Here is a 26858-nt window from a genome sequence, read left to right as displayed (position 1 = left end):
ACTCTTAATGAAGTAAGGCTTGTTTCTGTCCTGCCATGTAGATCTAAGTTTAATTTGGTTGTTATATGGGGGTGGGGAGGAGGATGAGGAGGGAGGTGGTTACTATTCTAGCCTATTGTCTGTCATCAGAATACCTTGTGGCACTGTGAGGAGTTGATGCGTGTGCCCCTTACTAGACACGGCCCAGCCTTCTCCATCTCACATCATCTATTTCGAGAGGGTTTTCCTCTGGTTTTGAACCAGTTCTCATTTTTTTGTCTGATGTGCTTACTTATGTAAGCTATGTAATCTAGTTTTCTCTTTCAGTTATTTGTGAACATTCACAGCTACATGCATATGTTAATGTTTTTTTGACCAAGCATCCATTTCCTGGTCTTTCCCATTGGGAAGAGGACCATATTAAAAGTGAATTGGTTGGAGCAAGGCTGCTTTGTTGTACAACCCCAATGGCCATGCCAACCTGGAATGCCTTGTGAATTTTCCCTTGGATATGTCCATTGTGTAGGCCAGGGGTTGTTGCATTGTCCTTAGTTCAAATTAAGTGTCAAACTTTCCAGTCCATTTTTATGCTTTGTCTTAATTAGAGAAATTTTATGGAATTTTTGAAATGTAATGATCTTTATTGAATATTAATTTCTGTGCTCATGTGCTTCCCCTGCTTCATAGATAAATTTTACTGTTCAGTGGAAGCTCTGCTGCTATATTATTATTATTTTGAGACAGAGTCTCACTCTGTCACCCAGACTAGAGAGCATTGGTGCAGTCTTGGCTCACTGCAACCTCTACCTCCTGGGTTCAAGCGATTCTCCTGCCTCAGCCTCCTCAGTAGCTAGGACTATAGGCATGCGTCATTACGCCCGGCAAATTTTTGTGTTTTTAGTAGAGTCTGGGTTTCACCATGTTGGCCAGGCTGGTCTTGAACTGACCTCAGGTGATCCACCTGCCTCGGCCTCCCAAAGTGCTGGGATTACAGGCGTGAGCCACCACACCCAGCCTCTGCTGCTGTTTTAACTGGTTGATGAGAGCTGTCTGTGTCTGGGCAGTGCATATTATTTCTGTCCTTGACCTGTTTCTTTTAAGTGTGTTTATAACTGTGATCCTTTATAGGCTGTTACAGGCTTTATTGCTTCTAGGCCGAACCTCTTGCCATCTTGATCCATTCGCTTTTCATCAAAAATGGTCATTACATTTATACTTGTTTTGAATTCTGACAATTTTTTTTTTTGATACTTTGTTTCTAGTCATGCCCATAAAAACACAGTAATGGAAGTGAAATTAAACCTTAATGGCAATTGGCTACTCACAGCATCACGTGATCATCTCTGTAAACTTTTTGATATCAGAAACCTAAAAGAAGAGCTTCAAGTTTTCCGAGGTCATAAGAAAGAAGCCACAGGTCAGTGGCTGTGATACGCTTCTCTTTGACGAGGGCACCTGTGGCATTCTCAGATCCTGACCGCCGTGTCTTGTCCCCTGTCTGTGTTCTGCAGCTGTGGCCTGGCATCCTGTTCATGAAGGACTGTTTGCCAGTGGAGGCTCTGATGGCTCTTTGTTATTCTGGCATGTTGGGTATGTAAGATTTAGTATGTGAAAAAGTCGTGTATTTTGTGAAGAGAGCACCTGAATGTGTGCAGACATGATAGTTGTGTCACTTTTTTGAGTGTTCATATATCCTATATCAGAGACTGCTTGCAGTTTTCAATTCTAAATCCAGCCTGGAATAGAAAATGTACCTCTGTTTGTGGATACGGAAGTCATTAAGGAGGAGTAAAATAGATTTCCTAGTTTCTAAATGCTTGCAGCCTTTCCCCTGTGAAGTGCTCTTTGGATGAAAGGGTAAATGTCCTCTGGCAACGACAAGCCAGTACCCCTGAGACATGTGGAATTCACCAGAGTCCAAGTCCAGGCTTTGGTAGCTTCGTTTTAAGGGTAACAGAAAATGTATTTTTTGAGGGGGAGGGAGGAGCTGGGTAACTTTTGTGAAAAAGTCTTCTCTCTTTGGTGCTGTTGCAGGGTAGAGAAGGAAGTGGGTGGGATGGAGATGGCCCACGAAGGGATGATCTGGAGTCTGGCCTGGCATCCTCTTGGGCATATTCTCTGCTCAGGCTCCAATGACCATACTAGGTAAGCTTTATATTGAAGTAGCAAAGCTTTATATGGAGCAACAGGAAATAAATACTGTATGTGTTTATTTTTATTGGTTGGTTGACATATTAATTTATATTCCAACTTATTCTTGGGAACATTTTTGTAGTGGTTTACAAATACTTATATTGCAATAAAGAGATTGGGTATTGAATATGGTTTTGGCTATTCAAATTTTGTTTTGCCTTCTGACTTAAAACAAAAGTGTTCCATATTTTTTTTTTTTTTTGAGGCTGACATGCAGTGGTGCGGTCTCAGCTCACTGCAGCCTCACCCTCCCTGGGCTCAGGTGATCCTCCTACCTCAGCCTCCTGAGTAGCTGGGACTATAGGCGCACACCACCACACCTGGCTGATTTTTGCATTTTTTGTAGAGAGGGGGTTTCACCGTGTTGCCCAGGCTGATGTCGAACTCCTGGGCTTAAGCAATCCTCCTGCCTCAGCCTCCCAAGGTGCTGGGATTATAGGCGTGAGCCACCTTGCCCGGCCCCACATTTTACTCTTATTTTTATTATTATTTTAAGAGACAAAGTCTTATTCTGTCACCCAGACTGGAGTGCTGTGGTGAGATCACACAGCTCATTGCAGCCCCAAACTCCTGGGCTCAAGCCATCTTCCCGCCTTAGCCTCCTGAGTAGCTGAGACTACAGGTGTGTGCCACCACACCCAGCTAACTTTTTGATTTTTATTTTGTGGAGACAGGGTTTCGCTATATTGCCCAGGCTAGTCTTGGACTCCTGGACTTAATCCTCCTGCCACAACCTCCCAAAGTGCTGGGATTACAGATGTGAGCCAAAGTGTATGACCTCACATTTTAAATTTGTAGAAGAAACAAATTGTAAAAATTTGTTGTGTTTACCAAGGGTCTGCCTAGTACTGTTAAGTGCCCAGAAAAATACTGAAACCATGCTTCTCTTCTTCTCTTAATTATTTTTACAGCAAATTCTGGACTCGAAACCGACCAGGTGATAAAATGCGAGATCGATATAATCTAAACCTTTTACCTGGAATGTCTGAAGATGGAGTAGAATATGGTATAAGACTCTTGCACGTCTGTCCTTCTTTGAAATCTGGTATTCTGTTAGAGAAGTGTTAGATGTTGGGAAGATTATACAAAATGCATTTTAATTTTATAGTAGATTTATTTATAAATCATCAGTGACATTCATTTTTATAAAGCATTAATTTTATCAGTCACTACTTTTATAAATTCTCTATTGACAATGGTGTATTACTATTTATAGATGACCTTGAACCTAATAGCCTGGCAGTAATTCCAGGAATGGGAATACCAGAACAACTAAAATTAGCTATGGAACAAGAACAGATGGGTAAGAGAAGTTACACAGATACATTTTATTTTTATAAATTTTTTTCTTGACCTGTTTATCTTCCTGATAAATATATTGAAATACCAAAATGATTTATGTTGAGAAATGTTGATAAAAATTATATAAACGGCATAATACTTAAAATCTGTTCTTCCAATAATGTGTTCATTGATCAAGTGGCCGATTTCTTTTATTTAAGAGGCAAACCACTTTTCTTTACGGTTACAGGGAAAGATGAATCAAATGAAATTGAAATGACAATTCCAGGTTTAGACTGGGGGATGGAGGAAGTGATGCAAAAGGATCAGAAAAAAGTACCTCAGAAGAAAGTTCCTTATGCCAAACCCATTCCTGCTCAGTTCCAGCAAGTAAGTAAAAGTGATTCCACCTCATCCACGCAGAGGTTTTGGTTGGTTAGTTTGACGTTTCTCTCGGCTTATCTCACTGTTGAAGGTGTTTCTGTACTGGAGCATTTTTCCCATATTCACGCACTCTTAGACATGGTTCTCATCTACTGCTTTGCAGTTGTATTGAGTTTGTTATCAGTCTTCTCTGTTCTGTCCTCACCTGCTTATTATCATCCATGCTATGAGAGGAAATAGAAGAAAGAGGCACGGAGCAGAGGGAGTATGGGAGTAGTTGATTCTCTTCTCCATTGTTTATCTTCTGCTTTAATTGTCCCCTCAACACAAAGGGCATGTACCCTGTGAAGAGGCTGGCAAGCTTTGCATTCTTAATAACATGCAGTATCTTGCAGCTTTTATCACCATAGTAATTTCTACCTAGTAATATGTCAGTAAGAATTAGCATGAGTCATGTACTTGAGTCATGGAGAAAAGGTAAAAAGAAAGACGGTTCGGAGGTTAGATTGAGCAGATGACATTGTAGAGCGGTCTTCTCATTCTATCATTGTGATTTTCATACTTAGGGTATATTTTAGTATTCTCTTCTTTCCCAAGGCTTGGATGCAAAATAAAGTTCCAATTCCTGCTCCAAATGAGGTGCTGAATGACAGAAAAGAAGACATTAAATTGGAAGAGAAGAAAAAAACACAAGCAGAAATTGAGCAAGAAATGGCTACATTACAGTATACTAACCCACAACTTCTGGAGGTGTGTGAAGCTCTTTAGGGGGGAATTGAAGATGAGCTAAAAGGGTAGTGATGACATTTTTATTGATATGCTCTTAAGGAAAAGGGAAGGGACTCTCCGATGGTCTGACAAACACTGCCATTTCCTCTTGCTATGCTAGAAGACTAGTTTCCAAAAGAATCCTGTTTCATAAAATTTTTAAAAATGTGTTATTTATATATTTTGTTTTACTTATTTTATTTTATTTTATTTTATTTTAGAGACAGAGTCATGCCCTGTCGCCCAGGCTGGAATGCAGTGGTGCGATCATGGCTCGCTACAACCTCTGCCTCTCAAGCTCAAGTGATCCTCCAACATTAAGCCTCTTGAGTGGCAGAGACTACATACACGCACCACCACGCCCGAGTAACTTTTTTTTTTTTTAAGTGACTTCCTTGAGTCATATCTTGGACTTTTAAAACCCAATTAGGGTCAGGCGTGGTGGCTCACACCTGTAATCCCAGCACTTTAGGAGGTCGAGGCAGGCAGATCACCTGAGATCAGGAGTTCGAGACCAGCCTGGTCAACCTGGTGAAACCCCACCTCTACTGAAAATACAAAAATTAGCCGGGCATGGTGGTTGCATGCCTATAGTCCCAGTGACATGGGAGGCTGAGGCAGGAGAATCGCTTGAACTCCAGAGGCAAAGGTTGCAGTGAGCTGAGATCTCACCACTGCACTCCAGCCTGCGCCACAAAGTGAGACTCTGCCTCAAAAACAATAATAACAACAACAAAAAAGGAATTAGTTGTTGGGGCAGTGAGTAGATCTAAGTTAAATATACATTTTAAATTGAAAAGATAAAGCCAACATAGTTTTAATTTGAATTCACCTATTTATGAAAGAATTTTTCTTTTTTGTCAGCTCATATAGCAGGTAGCTTGTTCTTATTTTTCCTATCTATGTTAGCTACCAAGAATGATGAAAGTGGTGAAGTATTGGGCTTTCCCTGATCAAGATGGACATAAATAATCCTGACTAGGCCAGGCACAGTGCCTCACGCCTGTAATCCCAGCAGTTTGGGAGGCGAGGCAGGAGGATCAGTTGAACCCAGGAGTTTGAGATTAGCCTGGGCAATACAGCAAGACCCTATCTCTACAAATAATAATAATAATAATAATAATTAGCTGGGTGCGGTGGCACGTGCCTGTAGTCCCAGCTACTCCGGAGGCCGAGGTGGGAGGATCGTTTGAGTCCAGGAGGGTGAGGCTGTAGTGAACTATGATCGCACCACTACATTCCAGCTTAGGGGACGGAAAAAAAAAAAAAATCCTTACTGCTGTGTCCCAGGACTTAAAAAGAATGAGAACGAACCTAAAACTCCTTACAGTGCTTGAGTGTTGCACGGACCCTAATCACCACTGGAGAATGAAGAGTTTGAGCAGTTTTTATGTTTATTTTGAGAGTCCCCTAATGGAATACATGACAGCAATATTGTCATTTTCAAGGGTTCTGGCCTATTTATTCAACATGCTTTTTTCTTTCTTTCTTTCCAGCAACTTAAAATTGAAAGACTTGCACAGAAACAAGTTGAGCAAATTCAGCCTCCTCCCTCATCTGGCACCCCTCTCCTTGGACCCCAGCCTTTTCCAGGACAAGGTCCAATGTCTCAGATTCCTCAAGGTTTTCAACAGCCCCATCCATCTCAGCAGATGCCAATGAACATGGCTCAAATGGGGCCTCCAGGTCCACAGGGACAGTTTAGGCCTCCTGGACCCCAGGGACAAATGGGACCACAAGGTCCTCCACTGCATCAGGGAAGTGGGGGGCCACAAGGATTCATGGGACCACAGGGACCCCAGGGCCCGCCCCAGGGGTTGCCACGGCCTCAGGACATGCATGGGCCCCAAGGAATGCAGAGGCATCCTGGACCTCATGGCCCTTTGGGACCTCAAGGGCCACCTGGACCACAAGGTAGTTCTGGTCCTCAAGGTCATATGGGTCCTCAGGGTCCACCTGGCCCACAGGGTCACATAGGTCCCCAAGGTCCGCCTGGCCCTCAGGGTCACTTGGGCCCACAGGGGCCTCCAGGTACTCAAGGTATGCAGGGACCACCTGGTCCCAGAGGAATGCAAGGACCTCCTCATCCTCATGGGATCCAAGGCGGGCCAGGCTCTCAAGGGATCCAAGGTCCTGTGTCTCAGGGACCTCTGATGGGATTGAATCCAAGAGGAATGCAGGGGCCTCCAGGCCCCCGGGAGAACCAGGGTCCTGCTCCCCAAGGGATGATGATGGGCCACCCGCCTCAAGAGATGAGAGGACCTCACCCTCCAAGTGGACTACTGGGACACGGCCCTCAGGAAATGAGAGGTCCTCAGGAGATCCGAGGCATGCAGGGGCCTCCACCCCAAGGATCAATGCTGGGACCTCCCCAGGAATTGCGAGGGCCTCCAGGCTCACAAAGTCAGCAGGGGCCACCCCAGGGCTCTTTAGGACCTCCACCCCAGGGTGGCATGCAAGGACCCCCCGGACCTCAGGGACAGCAGAACCCAGCAAGAGGGCCACACCCATCTCAAGGGCCAATACCATTCCAGCAGCAGAAAACGCCTCTGCTAGGTGATGGGCCCCGGGCCCCCTTCAACCAGGTATTATTCATTTCCAGCTTACCGGCATTAACACACTGGGAAAATACACGCTGCACAGAAGCGATACTGCTGAGTATTGTGGAAAATGGTCACAGCGGGATATAAATACTTAATCAAGTAGTGGCAGTAGCTTAAGATACTAGCCTCCTGGCTGAAGAAGGAAATCATAAGAATGATGAGTTAGGTTATACTCCCATTAAGTACATCTCAGTATTCATTTTTACTTCTCACCTTTTTTCTTTTTTTTGGTAATAGGGTTTCTTCCAGAAAAGGTCAACTCTCATTTGAGTACAGTTGATAATTGTCCCAGGGCTCCAGGAGAGCTGTGACCCTGAGGAGGAAGCATGTTTTACATGGTGGTCGGCTCTGAGGCTGTCATGCCTCCTTTTCCGGGCCCTTTACATTGCAGCCTGGTGTTCCATGGGCCCGCCAGCCACTGAGTCACCAACTCTGCTTTGAAGAGATAGGATGGGATATTTAACTCATGAGTATACTATAGACTCTGTACCTCACTCTGTTTTTACAGTGAATAGAAATAAAAGAGACCTGTGATTCCAGAATTGAGCTAAGCATTCTGGAAATGGTGACCCTTTGGATGAAACTCTGCTCAAGTTGTTTTCAACTCACATATAACAGTATTTGCAGGAAAGAGCATTTCTGTAGAAATTCTCCTTTTTTGAAGACTCTGTTTTTGTTAGCCAATTTTTATTGCTCATTTGCTGAGCTTGTGCTTGAGAGATACTGTGAGGAAAGTTCAGGTTGCTTGGGGGAGTCAATTACAAAAAGAATTGCATGAGCATAAATAGATGTAATACTGCTCAGCTATGTGCATTTTATGCTTTTCTCAAGTTCTTAGTCTGGAGGCATTATTTGGGTATGAATAACTGAGTTGTGTCCCTGAAAACTCACTTTTGGTCCACACTGGACCAAAAATATGAGTGAGTAAGCGAATATTGACTCCCTGAGACACTTGGAGAAAGGGGATGCTACGGATGTAGAAAGCACAATCTGTTTTGGTTTTTCAAATACCACCAGGAATCCCTAATGTAAAGATGACCATTGGGTTCCCTGAACTCAACTAACTAACTAAAACAAATTATCTACTATTCTAAAGTAGATCTTCCAGAACCTAAAAGTGTCATAGCAATGGAGAATCTGATGGCATCTGAGTTATTTCCAGATTTTTATTCAGCACTTCTCAGAAGTTAGGATGAATTAAATATAGGATTGCCATTCTAAATTGCCCTAAATCTTGAAGTATTATATATTTTATTAATTTACTGCTCAGTTTATGTGTGTATAATATTTATTATAAGCTGTTTTCACATAGGTCCCCAAGGTCCGCCTGGCCCTCAGGGTCACTTGGGCCCACAGGGGCCTCCAGGTACTCAAGGTATGCAGGGAGTAAATTAGTACTGGTAGTAATTTAACTACCAGTAAATTAACAGTTTTTGGTTAATTGTAGTAACCAAATTCCAGATAGTAATTTGGTAGTATTTTAACTACTGGTAGTAAATTAACAGTTTACTGTTAATTTCTGGTAGTAAATTAACAGTTTTCATTTTGGAGGATAAAAAAATGTGAACTTTAGCTACTGTGTTATAACTGAAACATGTCAGAGTCACAAGGACAGGCCTGAGTTTCTGGGACAATTCAATGAGATTTTTTATTGTACCATGTAGTAAAAGGTTTTATACATGGAAAGCATGATTCTGAAATTTTAATTGACCTATAGAAATACTGGTAGAATGAGTCTGAAGATCTGATACTTTGTAGTGCATTTCAGATCTCAGAAGTTGCCCGATGAAAATTTGTGCTCTTATTCCTTATATGCTGAAATCTGACTTGCTTCACTTTAACCAGACCAGTTACTTAAACCAGTTGTTTTAATTGGTTTAATTTAGTGTTACTGTGTTAGGATTTCTGACATTCCATTAATGTTCTTTTTTGGCATTACAAGTAAAGATCTAATTTTAAATAACAGTTGTCAACAGGTTTAAAATACAGGTGTTTTAAAAAAATTATTATAGTAAGAGAAGTATCTCCTTTCTCCTGATTTAAGGACAATGTTGCTGTCATCTCACTAGCTAAATATTTACTGGGTGTTTTTATGTTGTCATATTATGATACAGTCGCTATTTATGTAGCACAAGCCTGTGATTTCATACCCTCACTTTAAAAACATATTTTCAGGAAGGACAGAGCACAGGCCCCCCACCCCTGATACCAGGCCTAGGGCAGCAGGGCGCACAAGGTCGCATTCCTCCTCTGAACCCCGGACAAGGACCTGGCCCCAACAAAGGTAAATATCTGCTCAGCTGAATAAAAGATTATATTCTACCACCTTTGTGCACATTTTACAGTAAATAGTTTTGTTGGTCAGTCATTGATAGACTGGTCATTTGAACCTCTGGGCAAAATAAGGGCATGGTCATTCAGGTAGGAACTTTGTCTTTGGTCGTTTTCTTAGATCTGTTTAGTAAGCAGCAACGCTGGCCAGAGGAAGTAAGCCCCTCACCCCAGAAGCTGACAGTGAAGGCACCCGAACAGGCTCTGGCAGTCGTGCCTGTGTGGCAGGGCTGGCCTTGCCCATCTGTTGCCAATGCAGGTGGTTCCTGGTGCTCACTGAGTGCAAATGTATGTTTCTTTTTTTTTTTTTTTTTTTTTTTTTGAGGCGGAGTCTCGCTCTGTCGCCCAGGCTGGAGTGCAGTGGCCAGATCTCAGCTCACTGCAAGCTCCGCCTCCCGGGTTTACACCATTCTCCTGCCTCAGCCTCCTGAGTAGCTGGGACTACAGGCGCCCGCCACCTCGCCCAGCTAGTTTTTGTATTTTTAGTAGAGACGGGGTTTCACCGTGTTAGCCAGGATGGTCTCGATCTCCTTACCTCGTGATCCGCCCGTCTCGGCCTCCCAAAGTGCTGGGATTACAGGCTTGAGCCACCGCGCCCGGCCGCAAATGTATGTTTCTGCCATCCTGAAGAGATGAATTGTTTCTGCTTAAACTTTTTGACAGTGTTTTTATTATCACACCGTGTCCTCCCAAATCCTGTCATATATTGAATTCTTTAGCTGGTTATGTAGTTCTGCACCATTTGAAAAGAAGAAAGCACTCTACCCATATGTGGTTCCTCAGGTTGTTGATATGAAAAGGAAAGAGATGAGAATGATTAGTATTGAGATGTGGGGCTATTTGGGAGTTTAGAGTTAATCCTTCCCGAGTTGGAGCAGGAGCGCGGTAGGCAGCTCGCTGTTGGGGAGAGTTGGAGGGGGTGACTCGGAGTGTGGATGGAGGAGAGTGAGGGAACACTGTGTTATGTTCAACACACACTTCATAGCAGGGAGAGACCACAGCTCGGAGAATCAGGAGGATCGCAGAGGTTGCCTTCACAGAACTTTACACTCTCAGTTTTAATTGGCTAAGCCCACAGCACTGTGTAGTACATGTTAAGATTCTTGCCCCCATTTTATCCAATTAAGAAAAGTCCTTGTCAGCATTACAGCCCTAGGACTTTGTGAATTTATGCTAATGTTGAATTTATGTGTGAGATTAGAGGTAAGGGAACTGGAGAGTGTTTACTGCTTTCCCATTGTGTGGAAGTGGTAGTAGAGGCTCTACGGAAGGAAGGTGGCCCACAGGGAACTAGAGAAACAAAAGGAGAGTCTTTTACCCCCCAAGTTATCGCCATCAGCAAACTGAGAGCTGCCTCTCTTCCTCTCCCTGCCCTGTGTCTGTCTCCACCTCCTTCCCTCTCATCCTTGCTCTTTCCCTGTTCTCTTTATCCCCCGCCCCCTTTCTTTCTCTTCCTCCTTTCTCCTCCCAGGGACCAAAGGGAGAAGGGAGAGCCGAGAAAGTGGCCCTGCCATCCCCTACTGGAATAACCGCTGCCGCCGCCCCATCACTGGTGGCCACATCCCTTCTAATTTGTAGTGGTGGGTTTCTTTCCTTGAGGAGCAGGGTACTTTTAAACAGATAGAGGTAATGGGAGGATTAATATTCATAGGTAAGTCCAAACGGAATATGTTTAGCTTCCTTACTCCAAAGGTCTGCTGTTTCCAAGATTACACTAAGTTCAAACAACACCATGTCAGTGAAGAAGCCATTAGCTGCAGGAACACACTGAGAAGTGAAGGAGCCTGTCTGCCAGAAGGAAATGGAGCTAGGATCTTTGCAAACTGCTGAGTAGAGAGGAGAGGACGGGTAAATGAGACAGACGAAAAAGAGCTGGAAAAGAGAGACTCCTTTAATGGCACATTTTTATCCTGAGATTTCCAAGCGTTTTATATATATTGCATGGTAAGGAAGAATTGAAATAGCCAATAGAAATGAACGAAAATGAAAAGGGAGGGGCCAGGTGCAGTGACGCATGCCTGTAATCCCAGCACTTTGGGAGGCGGACTGGATGTATCACTTGAGGTCAGGAGTTCAAGACTAGCCTGGCCAACATGGTGAAACCCTGTCTCTACTAAAAATACAAAAATTAGCTAGGCGTAGTACCTGTAATCCCAGCTACTCGGGAGGCTGAAGCAGGAGAATCACTTGAATCCGTAAGGTGGAGGTTGCAGTGAACTGAGATCACACCACTTCACTCCAGCCTGGGTGACAGAGTAAGCCTCTGTTTCAAAAAAAAAAAAGAAAAGAAAAGAAAGAGGAGGGATGCTGTTGGCGGGGAGGTGAGAATTATGGCTGGCTGGGGTACAGGAGGGGTTTGTCTTTATTGCCAGGGAAAAGCAGTAAACGGCATAAACTGGGCTATTGGAGGAATTTCACTTTAAAAACACAGTTTTTGTTTTTAGAATCAAGAGTATCCTTTTACTACCTACTTTTTAAAAGTGCTTGATTTAAATTGTATGTTGACCAAAAATAGGTAAACATTTACAAAAGCTGCAGTAGTTCAGTAGATGGGAAAACAGTCCCTTCCAAGTGAGGAGGTGAACTAAGTTAACCATCACACATGTAACTGGCATCTTTCCATCTTTATTCAGTACTTTCACTATGGTACATATTTTCAAATATTTTAGAAAACTTTAGTGGGATTCCAAACACTGTCTTCAAAGAATGGTGAGAATATTGTAGATGAGGAACAACATTCATAGAGAGGTGCAGAAAACCCCGACACTGAAGCCCAGCAGGGCTGTTTGGTCATCAGGCAGGTATTTGAGAGGCCGGTGATTGCATGTACCTTACAGAGGAATCAAGTGTAACAAGCTGGGGTTAGAGGAGGGATGGCATGGGTGGCAGTGGTGCCCTGTTAATGGGTGCAGAGGTGAATTCTTGGGGTTAGAGGAGGGATGGCATGGGTGGCAGTGGCGCCCTGTTGACGGGTGCAGAGGTGAATTCTTGGTGCGCTTCCTGGCCTGCAGCATTAATTTCCTCTGTTGTGTCCTCCTTGGATGTGGAGCAGGTGGCCCTAATGAAATGCCTGAAAGAATAGGGGCAGACAAAGGAAGCTCCTTCTGAAGCCCAGGAGGCTCCCTCATTTTTCCAGTGTGAACTAAGAGATGGAGAGGCACTGCTGATCTCATTTGAGATGAGTAATTTGCCCTAGTGAGTGGGTGATGAAGTTGAAATCTGCACCCCAAAGCTCCTGTTCTATTATACAATGCCTCAGGGACATTTGTCTCCTAACTAAGCTGAGAGCCAAGGAGGGAAACCATTCTCAATAAAGAATGTATTCTGAAATGTGGAGATGCTACAGATCAGACCTATGCTGGCAGGTTTCCTGGAAGACATGGTAAAAGTCAGCTTTGTTTCCTTTAGGTGACTCCCGCGGCCCTCCAAACCATCACATGGGCCCGATGTCAGAGAGGCGGCATGAGCAGAGCGGCGGGCCTGAGCATGGGCCCGAGAGGGGGCCTTTCCGGGGTGGCCAGGACTGCAGGGGTCCCCCTGATAGGCGTGGCCCTCACCCAGACTTCCCCGATGACTTCAGCAGACCAGATGACTTCCACCCTGACAAGCGCTTTGGCCACCGGTTACGTGAATTTGAGGGGCGAGGAGGACCTTTACCGCAAGAAGAGAAGTGGAGGCGAGGGGGCCCTGGGCCTCCGTTTCCCCCTGATCACAGGGAATTCAGCGAGGGGGATGGCCGGGGTTCAGCCCGAGGCCCTCCGGGGGCGTGGGAAGGCCGCAGACCCGGAGACGAACGTTTCCCCCGGGATCCCGAGGACCCACGTTTTCGAGGGCGCAGAGAAGAAAGGTGGGACAGATACTTTGTGGGCCCGTTCCGTCTTCAGTGGAGCTTTTCATCTGCTCTCTCCACAAAGGTCTCTTTCTTCTTTTTCTGGAGGAAAGAGAATTACATCAATTACTAGCCCCATACTCTCTAGAGTTTGCATTTGGACTTTTAAGAAAAGTGTGCTTTTTTAACCTTAGTCTTGTTTTAATCTTTGCTGTCTAGAAGTCTTTTTCGTTTTGCTTATTTTTTTAATTTTTGGTCCTTTTAAAGAGATGGGAGGATCAGTATACTACAAGACTTGCTGGGATCTGACTTAAAATTGCCAGGTTCTTCTTGATTAGAATGATGAAATATGAGGCAGCTACCTAGATTGGAAATAAAGGGGTTGTGAAATAGATGCAAGTTTTGTGTAATTGCCCAATAATCTTAACAAACTTAAACTGAAAAACAATCTTCCTGTTAAACTTAGATCAGGCTTGAACACTCATCTCAGCCTGCTTGGGGAGTTGAAGGAACAGAAGAAATGTGGAGAAAGAAACAGGAATTAGCCCAGGACCAGTGTGGCTTATGCCTGTAATCCCAGCACTTTGGGTGGCTGAGGCAGGAGGATCACTTGAGGCCAGGAATTCAAGAACAGCCTGAACAGCATAGTGTAACTCCATCTCTACAAAAAAAATTAAAAATTAGCCGGGTGTGGTGGTGCACGCCTGTAGTCCTAGCTACTCAGGAAGCTGAGGTGGGAGGATCAGCTGAGGCCAGGAGGCTACAGTGAGTTATGATTATGCCATTGCACTTCAGCCTGGCCTACAGAGCAAGACCCTGTCTCTTAAAAGAAAAACAAAACAAACACCCAGGAAATAGTAAAATCTCAAGTGAGACTCAGAATAATTAAAGATGATGATAATTGAGTGTTTATTTTGTGTCAGATGTTGTTACCTCATTTAATTCGAGGAATCTGTTTTAATTTAGGAAATTAATGACCTCATTTTATTTAAAGAATTTGTGAGATAGGTGCGACTGTCAGCCTCTTATGCTGACTCAGACGGAATGAGAGCAGTGTCTTGACTTTCCGAGGTCTGGCAGGCGGTAGATGTCGGAGATGGGCTTCAGGCCCATGCTGTTCAGCACTTCAGCTTTTACTGTAGTCTCTGACTGCTCCTTAGCTGTCCATGTCCTTCCATCCCATTTCTTTTTTTTTTTTTCTTGAGATGGAATCTTGCTCTGTCACCAGGCTGGAGTGCAGTGGCACGATCTCAGCTCACTGCAACCTCCACCTTCCGGGTTCAAGTGATTCTCCTGCCTCAGCCTCCTGAGGAGCTGGGATACAGGCACACGCCACCTCGCCTGGCTAATTTTTGTATTTTTAGTAGGATGGGGTTTCACCATGTTGGCCAGGCTGGTCTGGAACTCCTGACCTCAAGTGATCCACGTTCTTCAGCCCCACAGAGTGCTGGAATTACAGGCGTGAGCCACCGTGCCTGGCCCTTTCATTCCATTTCTTACTCTTCTTGTGAATAGGTAGTTAATGCTGGGCACAGTGGCTCACAATTGTAATCCCAGCACTTTAGGAGGCCGGCCGAGGTGGGCGTTGTGAGGTCAGTCAGTTCCAGACCAGCCCGGCCAACATAGTGAAACCCTGTCTCTACTAAAGATACAAAAAATTTGCCAGGCATGGTGGTGCGTGCCTGTAAATGCCAGCTACTTGGGAGGCTGAGGCAGGAGAATCGCCTGAACCCAGGAGGCAGAGGTAGCAGTGAGCTGAGATTGCACCACTGCACTCTAGCCTGGGTGACAGGGCGAGACACATATATATGTGTTTGAGTTACGGTTGGCCAGCCCACCCTCAGGGGTGGTGAGAAAAGCATGGCTGATGACAGGCCTGGAAGCATGACATAGTGGGGGCTAAGGAAGCAATTGTTTTGGGAAGTGGGGATAGGGAGGTTAAAAATAAAGATGTAAGGGCTCCCAGTGTTTTTAAGACCCTCTCTTAATGATATGCAAGCATTACCTTTGACATGGCCTTTTATGACTAGAAGAGCTTTATATCTACATAATGTTCACTGGCTTATTGAATCTCTGCATCTTGTGCAAAATGTTACATTTTACCCTTTTTTTCTTTTTTCTTTTTTTTTTTTGAGAGGGAGTCTTGCTTTGTTGCTCAGGCTGAAGTGCAGTGGCGTAATCTCTGCTTACTGCAGCCTCCGCCTCCTGGGTTCAAGCGATTCTTGTGCTTCAGCCTCCCGAATAGCTGGGATTACAGGCACGTGCTACCACGCCTAGCTGTTTTGTATTTTTAGTAAAGATGGTGTTTAGCCATGTTGGCTAGGCTGGTCTCGAACTCCTGGCCTCAAGTGATCTGCCTTCCTCGGCCTCCCCAAGTGCTGGGATTACAGGTGTGAGCCACCATGCCTGGACACCCTGTCTTGATTTGTATTGTCTTTCATCTGTCAGTGCAGACCCACAGCCTAGGCTGGTGTATAAGAGTGTAAAGGTATTGTGGTTATACAGGAGAAAGTCCTTGTTCTTAGAAGAAATGTACTGAAGCATTTAGGGGTGAAGCTCCTGTGGGCAACTGATTTTCAAATGGTTTAGAACACATGTTTGTGAGTAGCTGGACGGAGAAGATAAAGCACGCGTGGCAAAATATGAAGAAGGGATTGATCTGGGTGGAGGATCTGGGATGTTCATTGTACTGTTCTTTCAGCTTTACCCTAAGTTTGAAAATCTTCCAAGTAGAAGATTAGGGTAAAAGGCAATGGAATGGAAACCAGAGGAAGAGCAGAGGCTCGGCCTGGGAGGAGGCCGTGCAGTTCATGCAGAGGGGCCCTGGAGGGTGGCGCCGCTGCCTCTCAGTGTGCGCTGCCAGAAGGTCACTTGCTCTTCTTTTGCACAGGCCTCCTGGTACCCTGTGTGCCTCAGCAATGCTCCCAGTCAATGTAGTCTCCTAGCTCCAAAATTCCTGAGAGAAGGGGAAGCTGTTCACTAAGCAGGGCTCCAGGCTGCCAGCTAGCCAGTGGATGGCTGCCTGTAAGCCAGATGCTGGCCTGTGTGCCTATCAGCTGTGGACCAGGGCCATGAGTGCAGCTCGTGGCCACGGAGGCCTGCCCCTGGGTGGAGGCTGTGGGCTGGGGCAGATGGCAGAGCCCCTACCCACAAACAGGTCCAGTATGGTTGGCAGACATGATCTGTGCCCCCATTTTTCTGATTATATAAGTCATAAATGTTCATCATACAAATATAGATGATAATGACAAGTATTTGTGAGGCAGTGATACAGAACCTGGGCCGAGGGTCAAGACTGGCTGAGTTCAGATCACCAGCACTTACTCTATGTCCTTGAATAAATGTCAGTAATCTGGGCCTCAGTGTTCTCATCAATGGAGCTGCTGCTAATACCAGCTTCATATGGTGGCTGTGAGAATGAAATGAATGAAACAAAGTATACTTGTAAAGTACTTGGCATGGTATAGGCACTTTAAAAATGTTGATGTTATTATTATTCCTAAAAGCCTAAAAGCAGCTTACAGTAACCCCACCCTCTGGTATGTTTCCTTCTGGTCTGTTTTTGCCTCTGGTAGTATTAATAGGATTATACAATGTGTCCTTTCAAAATACAGTTTTATTTTGTTTTCCTCCCAATCAGCATTATATCATGCTTTCTCATATCACATGCTTTTTTGAAACGTAAACTTAAGAGTGGCAAGGTGTTCCCTGAGATGGACATTCTGCTGTTTTCTCTTTACAGTTTCAGAAGAGGAGCCCCGCCGAGGCATGAGGGCCGTGCTCCCCCCAGAGGAAGGGATGGTTTTCCTGGTCCTGAAGACTTTGGTCCAGAGGAGAATTTTGATGCTTCTGAGGAAGCGGCCCGAGGACGAGATCTCAGAGGTCGAGGTCGGGGTACCCCACGAGGTGAGCGAGTTACTAAGGACACCTGGTCTGGAAGGATAGGGTGCAGAATACAGTGGTTGTGAATATACCGGGAACAGTCTGAGTGCAGCACTGTTTGCTCTGTTGTGTAGGAGGAAGGAAGGGTTTACTTCCCACTCCTGACGAGTTCCCTCGCTTTGAAGGAGGGCGGAAGCCAGATTCCTGGGATGGAAACAGAGAGCCTGGTAAGGAAAAGAACGCTTGTTGGGTAACTCTAGATAGCAGTTCACAAAGTGAGTTCTGAGGGCCCTCTCTGGGGTGCATCGGGTCCCCTCTTTCCAGCTCACGTCTCCCAGGGGCCTGGGCTGTCTCCTGTCCTGCAGCCACAGAACTTGATCTCAGCAGGTGGAATGAGAGCAGAGGAATCTGCCTGACATTACAGGGATCTGAGTATAAAACAGGACTGCTCTTTCCACTAAATCGTTTTTGGAGAATAAAGTTAAGTGAATTAAAATTTTCTCAGTGTCAGTTGCTAATATGGTAAATATTTGTAGTTATAACTCTAACAAAATCTCTTAGGAGTCCTCAGTAATTTGAGACCGTAAAGACGTCTTGATACACCACCACCTGAGAACCAGTTCTCTGGATCTTAGTCTAGGTGGCTTACCAACCCTGGCCTGTGGTGGGCATTCAGCATGAGTGACGGTGGCTTGTGAGTTGCTCCCTACTCTCTACAGTGTCATTCCCATCTGCTTTGGCCACACTGTGCTTTCCTGTAAGCAGATTTGCTTCTTGTTTCAGGGCCAGGTCATGAACATTTTCGTGATGCTCCCCGACCTGATCATCCGCCTCACGATGGTCATTCCCCGGCCAGCAGAGAACGCTCCTCTTCTCTCCAAGGCATGGACATGGCATCCCTACCTCCCCGAAAGCGCCCCTGGCATGATGGCCCAGGCACTTCTGAGCACAGAGAGATGGAGGCCTCAGGAGGCCCGTCTGAAGACCGAGGAGGCAAAGGTAAGAGCAGGCCAGTGGTTATGGTTCTAGGAGCTGCAGGGGCTGGTGGAGGCCTTGCCTGCATCTGCTGCACATGCCCTTGCAGCCTGGGCTGTGCAGAGGCACATGCTCCTAAATGTGGTGCCAGTGCCACACAAGCTGTCATCTGGTGGACTGCAACTTGGCCCCGCACAGGACTCCACTTGCCTCCAGGAATCCCCTTGCCTCCAGGAATCCCCGTTCGCTTGAGGTTTTCACTTCAGTGCTCTGCCAAGATGCCCCAGTACTCTCTGCTGGGCTTGCTCTCTGGGAGCCCTGCTCTCACTGGCAGTCTGCCCTCCACGAAGGCTGCTTGGAACCCTCAGGGGCTCTCAGTGGGAGGGGAAGAGTTGTCCTCTCCTGGGTGCTCTGTTGGTTTTTTAGCCTGGATCTAGAGGAACACTGCTTGTGCTCAGAGTCACAGAGACTTTGGAAAACGTGGTCTATGCGCAGTGTTTCCGGGGGCACAGGAGATTCTCTCCTCAACTGGAAACTCTGGAGCTTTATTTTATAGGCAGCACTAACTTAAGCCAAGAGCATTAGCGTCCGAAGGCTGACGACAACTCTCGTTGCAAGGCAGCGGGGTAGGTGCACAGGTGCTGTGGCTCGGAGGCTCCTGGGAAGGCTGCTCCCCGCGTGCCCAGCTTGTGCTCTGCTCCCGAAGTTGGCCTGTCTGTGTGGACAGTCCTTCTGCCATTTGGTCTTTTTGGGTTTTTTTCTGTCACCCAGGCTGGAGTGCAATGGTGTGATCTTGGCTCACTACAAGCAACCCCCGCCTCCTGGGTTCAAGCGATTTTTGTGCCTCAGTCTCCCCAGTAGCTAGGACTACAGGTGTACGCCACCACACCCAGCTAATTTTCGTGTTTTTAGAGAGATGGGCTTTTGCCATGTTGGCTAGGCTGGTCTCGAACCCGGCCTCAAGTGATCCACCTGCCTTGGCCTCTCAAAGTGCTGGCATTGCAGGCATGAGCCACCGTGCCTGGCCTGCCATTTGGTCTTGATAGTTGTTTGTCTCAACAAAACCCTCAGAAATTACCTTATGTATCATCAATAGATCTCCCTGCATAAACACACTGTACTACTAGCCAGCGTGCTGTGACCTTGGCTGACTTTCTTGGGTACTTGGCGCACCATTATTAGGTCCCTCTGGTCAAGGACATGCAGTTAGCATGGGAATGACGTAGTAGCTGACACTCTGCCCAGGTGCCCTCAGGTGGGTTGAAGCTGCACTTTGTAAGAAAAGAAGCCAAGATTGTTCCTTTGGCTGGTTCTCCTAACTTCATCTCAGCTAGATTCATATTCTATTACAAAATATAAGACCGCAGATAGTTTGCAGTAGTCTTCTGAGAGGGCATTGTGGGAGATGTGACCAAATCCTATCATTTCCCGAGGAAAAAATTCTTACAGGGTAGATTTTTTTTCCTTTTTCTTTTTTTAAAAAATGTATTCTCCAGCTCCAGCAGAATGAAAGAATTTTAATAGTACCTAAACATTTGTGTGTTCAAGTCTGAAGCGAGTTAAGCTGTGCCTAGGTGATATAACCTGAAAGCCAGTGTTTTGTGGGGTTTTTGTGCTTTTGTTTTTTCAAGAAATATTTTACTAATTATGAAAAGGAAGCCAAAAGTGCCACATGTCACAGGACAGTTCCAGTGAACACTCATCCTAGTTGGAGCACTTTTTATTAACATTAGCAGCGTGTACTTCCAAAGTTAAGTCAGTGTATTCAAACCTTCCCTCAACATACCCTGATAGCTGGGAGCAGGTAGGTACACGTCCCATGGCCTGGGACATGGCCCAGTGTGGCCGGATCTCCCTGAAGGTGCTCTGTGCTCATCTCTTGGCTTCCCATCGTCTGTCACAGCCCTAGGGACACGGATCTGGCTGATGCTGAGGCCCATGGCAATAAGCCAGGAAGGGGGAGGCAGGGTCAGGAAAGGGTAGAGGCACACCTCTCAATACTCTGAATACCACTGCCAGTCTCCCTGGCACCCACCAGAACTGGTCCACTGTCATCAGAGAGTCAAGTTTGTACTGGGAGTTACTGTCAAGAGTTGCTAATACAAAAAGTCCCATGTGAAATTTTCTTTTATTTCAGGCCGCGGGGGCCCAGGACCTGCCCAGAGAGTGCCCAAATCTGGGCGTTCCAGTTCCTTAGACGGAGAACACCACGATGGATACCACAGAGATGAACCTTTTGGGGGCCCTCCAGGCAGTGGCACTCCTTCTCGAGGGGGCCGGAGTGGCAGTAACTGGGGTAGAGGGAGTAACATGAACTCTGGCCCGCCCAGGCGAGGAGCTTCACGGGGTGGTGGAAGGGGTCGGTAGAAGTTGGAACTGAGTACCCTGAGGCCTCTCTGGACAGTATTTAAGAACTTCTTGTGGACTTACCAAGAGAAACAAAAGGAAGCCTGCACCGTTGTAGCCCTGAGCTCTTCTGGGCACCTGAATCCCAGGAACCCTCAATGAGGTCTTCAAGATGAAGAGACTGCTGCCAGCTACCAGCCCAGCTGGCCCTGTCCTGTCCTGTCCACCCTCATTGCCCCAACTCCCATGTTGTTTTGTGAAGATAAAAGCTGGGATCTTTTTTTTTTTTTAAGTCTCACAAGAGATGGGGCATCTCCACAAATTTAAGTTCCTGTCCATTTGGAAATTTGTTTCTATGTGTACAGTTTATCAGAGAAAAACATAAAAGTTTTTGTATGAATACAGAATGTGATTTACGCAAGAATTAACAGAAAACTAGTTGTGGACTGCTTGCCTTAAGGAAACCTTTGGTTTCCACCGCATCCCATCTGCCGAGGAGTGCACGGTTACCGCTGATGTTCATGAGCGTAGTAACCACTAAGTCATCTAAATTAATCTCAGCTGTGAACTTTGTGTTTTTCAACAAATTCTGTCACACCATTTTTGTGATAGAGAAATACTTGAAAATTAATGTAGTTTGTAGTAGGTTCAAAGTTATACTCAGACATGCTCTGACAGATGGAAAATTGTACTCTGAAGAGAACATGCAACCTTCTGGCTGTCCAACGAGGGAGCTCCCCCTTGGGAGCATCTCCCAGGAATCACAGTTTGCATTTGAATCGCCTTGTCATGAGGAGGAGAGCAACTTGATGTCAGTCAGAAATAAAGTCACATGCCCTTTAGGTAACTTGAAATCACACATGGAGTTGATAAGGAATGGACCAAAATAGCTCCTAAAACAATTTTGGAACACTTAATTAATCTCTTTCTCTTCCATACTAGCTATGTGGAAATACCAGTGTTACGGCAGGGTGTACTTCTCATTCATAATAAGCCAGACAGATCTTGTCCACGGCAAATTCCTTGTTTGAAATAAACATACCATTTAGCCCAGTTTGGATTGGAAGCCAAAAATTCAGTTTGTTATACCCCATGATACTTTCTATACTGACCTTTATTTTGGTTTTACATGGAAGCTTTTATTAAAAGGACTGTCCTATGGCCACCTTAACATTTCATTACATTGGCAGCTTCAGTTTGGCGTCAGGAGTCAAATTTATTTTGCACATTTAGTGGTGCTGGAAGTTTCATTTTTTCTTCTTTTTTTGAGACACAGTCCCTCACCCAGCCGGGAGTGCAGTGGAGCAATCACGGCTCACTTCAGCTTCGACTGTGCCTCAGCCTCCCTAGTAGCCGGGACTACAGGCACACACCACCATGCCCAGCTAATTTTTTTTTTAAATTTTTTGTAGAGATGGAGTTTCACCACATCGCCTATGCTGGTCTCAAACTCCCGGGCTCAAGCGGTCCACCTACTGTGGCCTCCCAAAGTGCTGGGATTGCAGGTGTCAGCCACAGTACCTGGCTGCTGGTGCTGGAAGTTTCAGTGGTTGCTTAGAAAAGGCATACTGACATAGTTTAACAGTATATGAAACTCTAACTGGTTCTCCATGAATGTAAAAAATAGCAAAAGCTAACTGATTTATGTGGAGAAAATGTCAGCCATATACACTGCTTTTCAGTGTTAGAATCCAGACTATTTTTTTTAACTTTGAAATTACAGCTTAATCAGCACCCCACCATAAACATGCTATTATAAGGCTCAAGATTGCTTTAGGTTATGGATATTTCTTCACTCACCCCCAACTGGCATAGCTTAAAGACAGAGAAACTGTAATCAAATTTCATGAAGCTAAAACCGGATCCAGAGACCAAACCCATATCAAGATTAGACTTTTTTTTCCTGAGATTCCAGTGGAAAAAATTTCATTATTTTGGGCTGTAACTTTAAAAACATAGTATCTCAAGCAGATAACCAGATCACATTTTAAACATTTTCATTTTACCTTTAAGCTCTACTGGACTTGACAGATCACATTTTGAGAGTGATTTCATTTAGAGAAAACAATAAACCTACATTGTATTTATTAAATACATAATGGCATTTAAAAACATCTGTCAGAATACATACTAGATGTTGTGATTTGAAGCTTATAAAAACTAGATTTTCAATGTTTGAACTGAGAAAAAATGAGATAGGGTCTCGCTGTCGCCCAGGCTTGGGTGCAGTGGTGCGATCACGGCTCACTGCAGCCTCGACCTCCTGGGCTCAAGTGATCTTCCCATTTCAGCCCCGCCCCGAGTAGCTGGGATAACAGTTGTGTGCCACCACATCTGGCAAATTTTTTAAAGATTTTTTGTGGAGATGGGGTTTAACTATGTTGCCCAAGCTGGTCTTGAACTCCTGGCCTCAAGAGATCCTCCCGCCATGGCCTCCCAAAATGCTGAGATTACAGGTGTGAGCCACCAGCTGAGAAATGTTGAATTTTAAAGTTTTTATTTAAGAAATAAACATTGTAAAACATTATAAAACCCCCAACTATTGCAAGTTCTAGAGAAATTTAAAACTAGAACAGAAATTTAGGTGACTAGAAAGAAGAGCCAATGGCACAAGTCTTTACAATTAAAAAAATAAATCATTCTGAAAATAATGCATTTGCTCCCTCACAAGCAGCCGCCTGAGGTAGGTAACCTTGTTCACTGACGGGGAACAAGCCAGTGTTCTTCACCAAATCTCAGGGCGGGTAGCCTGCAAGCCTACAGTGTGGGTGTTGGCCACTTGCGTCACTTGCTGGGACAGTGCTTAGGGACCTGATTTAGGAACATAAATTTTGGGGTTGGAGGAAGCAGCAGTGCTCTACTGCGGCACGGCAGACACCCTGGTTAGGCAACACTGGGATCCAGCTCAGGAAAAGCATTATTTTCAAATTGTGCAAGTCAATGCACAGAAGTGCTCTTCAACCTTGGGGCACGTAGAATCACCTGGGGAGCTTTAAAAAGGTCCTGATGTCTAGGACCTACTTCCCTGGTTCACACTGCGTTGATCTGAGGTGTGGCTCTTCAAGTAACTGACGTGCAGTCAAGCGCGAGAACCACTGGCACACAATGTTTAAATTCTAAATATATTTTACTTCCTAGTGTTGCTAACTGACAAAACGTAGTTTTCTGGACTCATCAGAATGTTAGGCTCATACTTTTCTGGCAATAAATTACGGTAGGTAAAAGTCACTGCTGAACCTAAAATGAAGGAAGCAGCAATTAGATATAAAAAACATCTTAAGTTCAGCCTGCAAACTGTAAACTAGTTTACAAAGCAGACCATACAATGAGGAATAATTCGAGCTTGCAGAAATCCATGGTTTCCATCAGATACAGGTATTCAGGTCTTCTGGATCTAGAATTATCTGCCCATTTGCAGGATTTCCGCAGAGCCCGCTAAGCATGTACGCGCCCCTTCCTGGATCCCATGCTGCTTGGGGCAGGAAATTTCTTTTGGTCCATCGCTTTCGTCGTGAAATACAGAACTAATTTTCCTTTCATGTTATAAGGCACCATATTTATGATTTTGTTAACTGAAGAAAAAACCCGAGATTAACTATCTTAAGTACTTTTAAAAGTACTTACTCAGTGGCTGAATTCGGTGTTTAATAATCTGATAGCTTTCTGGATTCGCTGGCACTGAAGAGATTAATTTCCAAGTTTTTAGCAGAGACAATACAAAAAATTACCGTCGCTAAGCTACATCTACCGCTGGATTTTAAAATGACAAAACAGCCTGAGAAAAATCACAAGGGCAGCTAATTCGAAGAAAAGTCCTTTTTCAGCCGAACCTAAGATCACAGTTACTTCGAAAGCAACTTCTAATAACCGTCTCACATCCTGTCACCAATTCAATGACAACATCTGTTTTCAGAGCACGTGCCAAGTCCAGCACGAAACGCTGACATCGAGGACCTCCAAACGCTGCTGTCGCCTCCCCTGGCAGCAGCCGCTCCCGGCTTAGACTCACAGGCAGTCGCGGCAGGGTCTTCGCCGCGGGCGTCCAGGCACCGGCGTGTAGTCCTCGGCTCGGCAGGGGCAGTCTCCGACGGCGCTGGCTACGCGTCCTTCCCCAGTGGCGCGGAGTCGAGGTCCTCACACGGGCAGCACCTTGGTGAGGCCGGCGCCGCGGCCCAGGCGACCCAGCGCGAGGCGCAGCGCGGTGCCCCCGCCCCAGGGCAGCAGCCCGACCAGCGCGGCCAGCAGCGCGGCTACCTGCGCGCCCGCGCCCAGCACCGTGAGCAGCGTGCTGCGCAGGCCCAGCGCGGCGAACAGCGTGGCGCCCAGCGCTGCCGTGTAGAGCAGCGCCGGCCGGGACGGCGATTCCTCGCAGCGCAGTAGGCGCCCGCACGCCGCGCCGCCCCGCAGCAGCGCGCCTCCCGCCAGCGCCAGCGCCGAGCCCAGCGACCAGAGCAGCGCGAACTTGCGCGCGCGCAGCAGCAGCACCGGCGCGTAGAGCGCGGCCAGGCCGAAACAGAGTGCCGCCAGCAGCAGGCACCCGCCGCCCGCCGCCAGCCGCTGCCCGCGCGTCACGCTGGGCAGGCCCGCCGGGCCCGCCGCCGCCGACTCCCCAGGGCTCCGCGCCCAGGTCCAGGGTAGGCCCGCGCGGCCCAGCCACGCCCCCGCCGGCCCGTCCCCGGGCTCCTCCGCCTTCTCCGCGGCGAGCAGCGGCTCCGCGGCCGCCGGGCCGCCCCCTTTCCCCTGTGCCAGGTACTCCTGCAACTGGCGGTGAAGGTCCGCCATCTTGGACAAGGCGGCGGCAGGAAGGAAAAACACCGTTCACATCCGGCCCTTCCCGGCCGCGGGCGGAAGCGGCTCGGCCTTCGGGCGGCAATTGGCCGCGGCGAGAGGGGCAGGGCCTGCGGCGCTCGCGGAAGTGCCGAGGTGCCTCCTCCGCGGACTTTTGTGGCGTCCTCAAGTACCGCGGGCGCAGGTGCTGTTTGTCCGCCTGCAGTCGCCCTCCCAGCGCCTGACCCTCTTCCTTGTTCTGAGTACGCGCCCTTACGGTCTGGCTAAGTCCTGCCAGCATTAATAGTTAATTGGAAGGCAAGGGTGAGTGTGGTTCTAAAGGGGCACAAGAGGGGCCCTTTTGCTGATAGAAATGTCCTGTGGCCTCACTGTCTGCGTCTACCGTGGCGGTGATATTGTGCTCGTTTTGCAACATGGAGGAATGGGTAAAGAGTACACAGGATCTGTTTCTTAAAACTGAACACAAACTTAACAGTGATCTCAAAATAAAAATTTGATTAAAAAAAAAGTTGAGATCTGTGGGACTCAGGTGGTTGTTTTTTTGGGAAAGTTGCGTCCTGATTAGTTACCTCACTTGTAGTAATAGTGACCATCCTAATCACTTACCATGGGGTTGATAAAGGAAGGGTTGACACCCAGTAAGCTCAACCTGCTTCTCTATTCTGTTCTCAGTTTCAGCCACAGGCCTGGCAACATGCTTGAGTCCTTCGCGCCCCTTGTCCAAGACTCGGTGCTGCTGTCCTATGTGTTTGGTGTCACTCTCGTGCTCTGCACACCGCCACGGCCAGGTGTCCTGACTCATCGTCAGATCACTCTGACAAGCTGGCCCGCGCGCGGGTCAATCCTGATTAATTCCGGGGCCGCGCCCACGTGCCCTGCTCTTTCTCGAAGCCTCCTAGAGGATGTCTGCCTGTGGTTCCTCTCACAGGTCAGATTCCTCCAGATTCTTCCAGCTGCCTCCACAGCTCCCCTCACCACCTTGGCTTCCCCTGGGTGGCCCTGCGTCCTTTGTCCTCTGCCCTAGGTGGATGTAAAGTTAATGGCTTCCTGCTGTTTGACTTCTCAGCCTTTCCATCCCCTGTGTAACCAATCTCCCCCACTAAGTTCCTTTTAATGCTTTCTGTTTTCTTGGTTGGATCCTGACAGACGTAATTCTTTTTCAAAATACGTTCTGATTTGTTATCTCACTTGATAATAATAGTGACCATCCTGATCACTTAGCATGGGCTAAACCATTACGATGGCTACGATCAAAACAAAAAACAAAAACAAAAAAACGCACCAGAAAGTTACAAGTGCTGTCAAGGATGTGGAGAAACTAGAAGCCTTGTGCACTGTTGGTGGGAATGTAAGATGCTACAGCCGCTGTGGAAAACAGTATGGAAGTTCCTAGAAAAAAAAATGTGTGTGTATATATATATGTACACACACACACAGAGATACATAGACACATAAACATATACACATATTTGTATACATATATGTGTGTATGTGTGTAT

The 26858-nt window shown here is 46.3% G+C and overlaps 2 protein-coding genes across 4 annotated transcripts in view; one reads left to right on the top strand and one right to left on the bottom strand.

The window, feature by feature from the left end:
- The window catches only part of WDR33 (WD repeat domain 33), a 111890-nt gene extending 86032 nt beyond the window's left edge, over nt 1–25858 (top strand). Inside the window, exons 9-22 of one of the 3 annotated variants that reach the window (XM_010363435.2) lie at nt 1242–1396; nt 1491–1569; nt 2014–2124; nt 3084–3178; nt 3389–3475; nt 3704–3843; nt 4435–4587; nt 6102–7190; nt 9384–9492; nt 12948–13386; nt 17111–17274; nt 17385–17477; nt 18034–18249; nt 20363–25858. In XM_010363435.2, coding sequence (XP_010361737.1) covers nt 1242–1396; nt 1491–1569; nt 2014–2124; nt 3084–3178; nt 3389–3475; nt 3704–3843; nt 4435–4587; nt 6102–7190; nt 9384–9492; nt 12948–13386; nt 17111–17274; nt 17385–17477; nt 18034–18249; nt 20363–20592 — 3160 coding nt within the window. In that variant the 3' untranslated portion in view covers nt 20593–25858. Of the gene's footprint in view, nt 1–1241; nt 1397–1490; nt 1570–2013; nt 2125–3083; nt 3179–3388; nt 3476–3703; nt 3844–4434; nt 4588–6101; nt 7191–8520; nt 8619–9383; nt 9493–11010; nt 11576–12947; nt 13387–17110; nt 17275–17384; nt 17478–18033; nt 18250–20362 lie in introns of those variants that run through there. The other 2 variants (XM_030916906.1, XM_030916907.1) reach the window with 2 other exon arrangements.
- Nucleotides 23048–25378, bottom strand: SFT2D3 (SFT2 domain containing 3). The gene has a single exon (XM_030916909.1). It carries the CDS (start codon nt 25351–25353, stop codon nt 24706–24708), a length of 648 nt encoding a protein of 215 aa, XP_030772769.1. The 5' UTR covers nt 25354–25378; the 3' UTR covers nt 23048–24705.
- Nucleotides 25859–26858: the final 1000 nt, after the last annotated feature.

The sequence above is a fragment of the Rhinopithecus roxellana genome, chromosome 14 (assembly GCF_007565055.1).
Source record: "Rhinopithecus roxellana isolate Shanxi Qingling chromosome 14, ASM756505v1, whole genome shotgun sequence".
Classification (NCBI taxonomy): domain Eukaryota; kingdom Metazoa; phylum Chordata; class Mammalia; order Primates; family Cercopithecidae; genus Rhinopithecus; species Rhinopithecus roxellana.
This window is presented reverse-complemented; position numbering and strand designations above follow the sequence as displayed.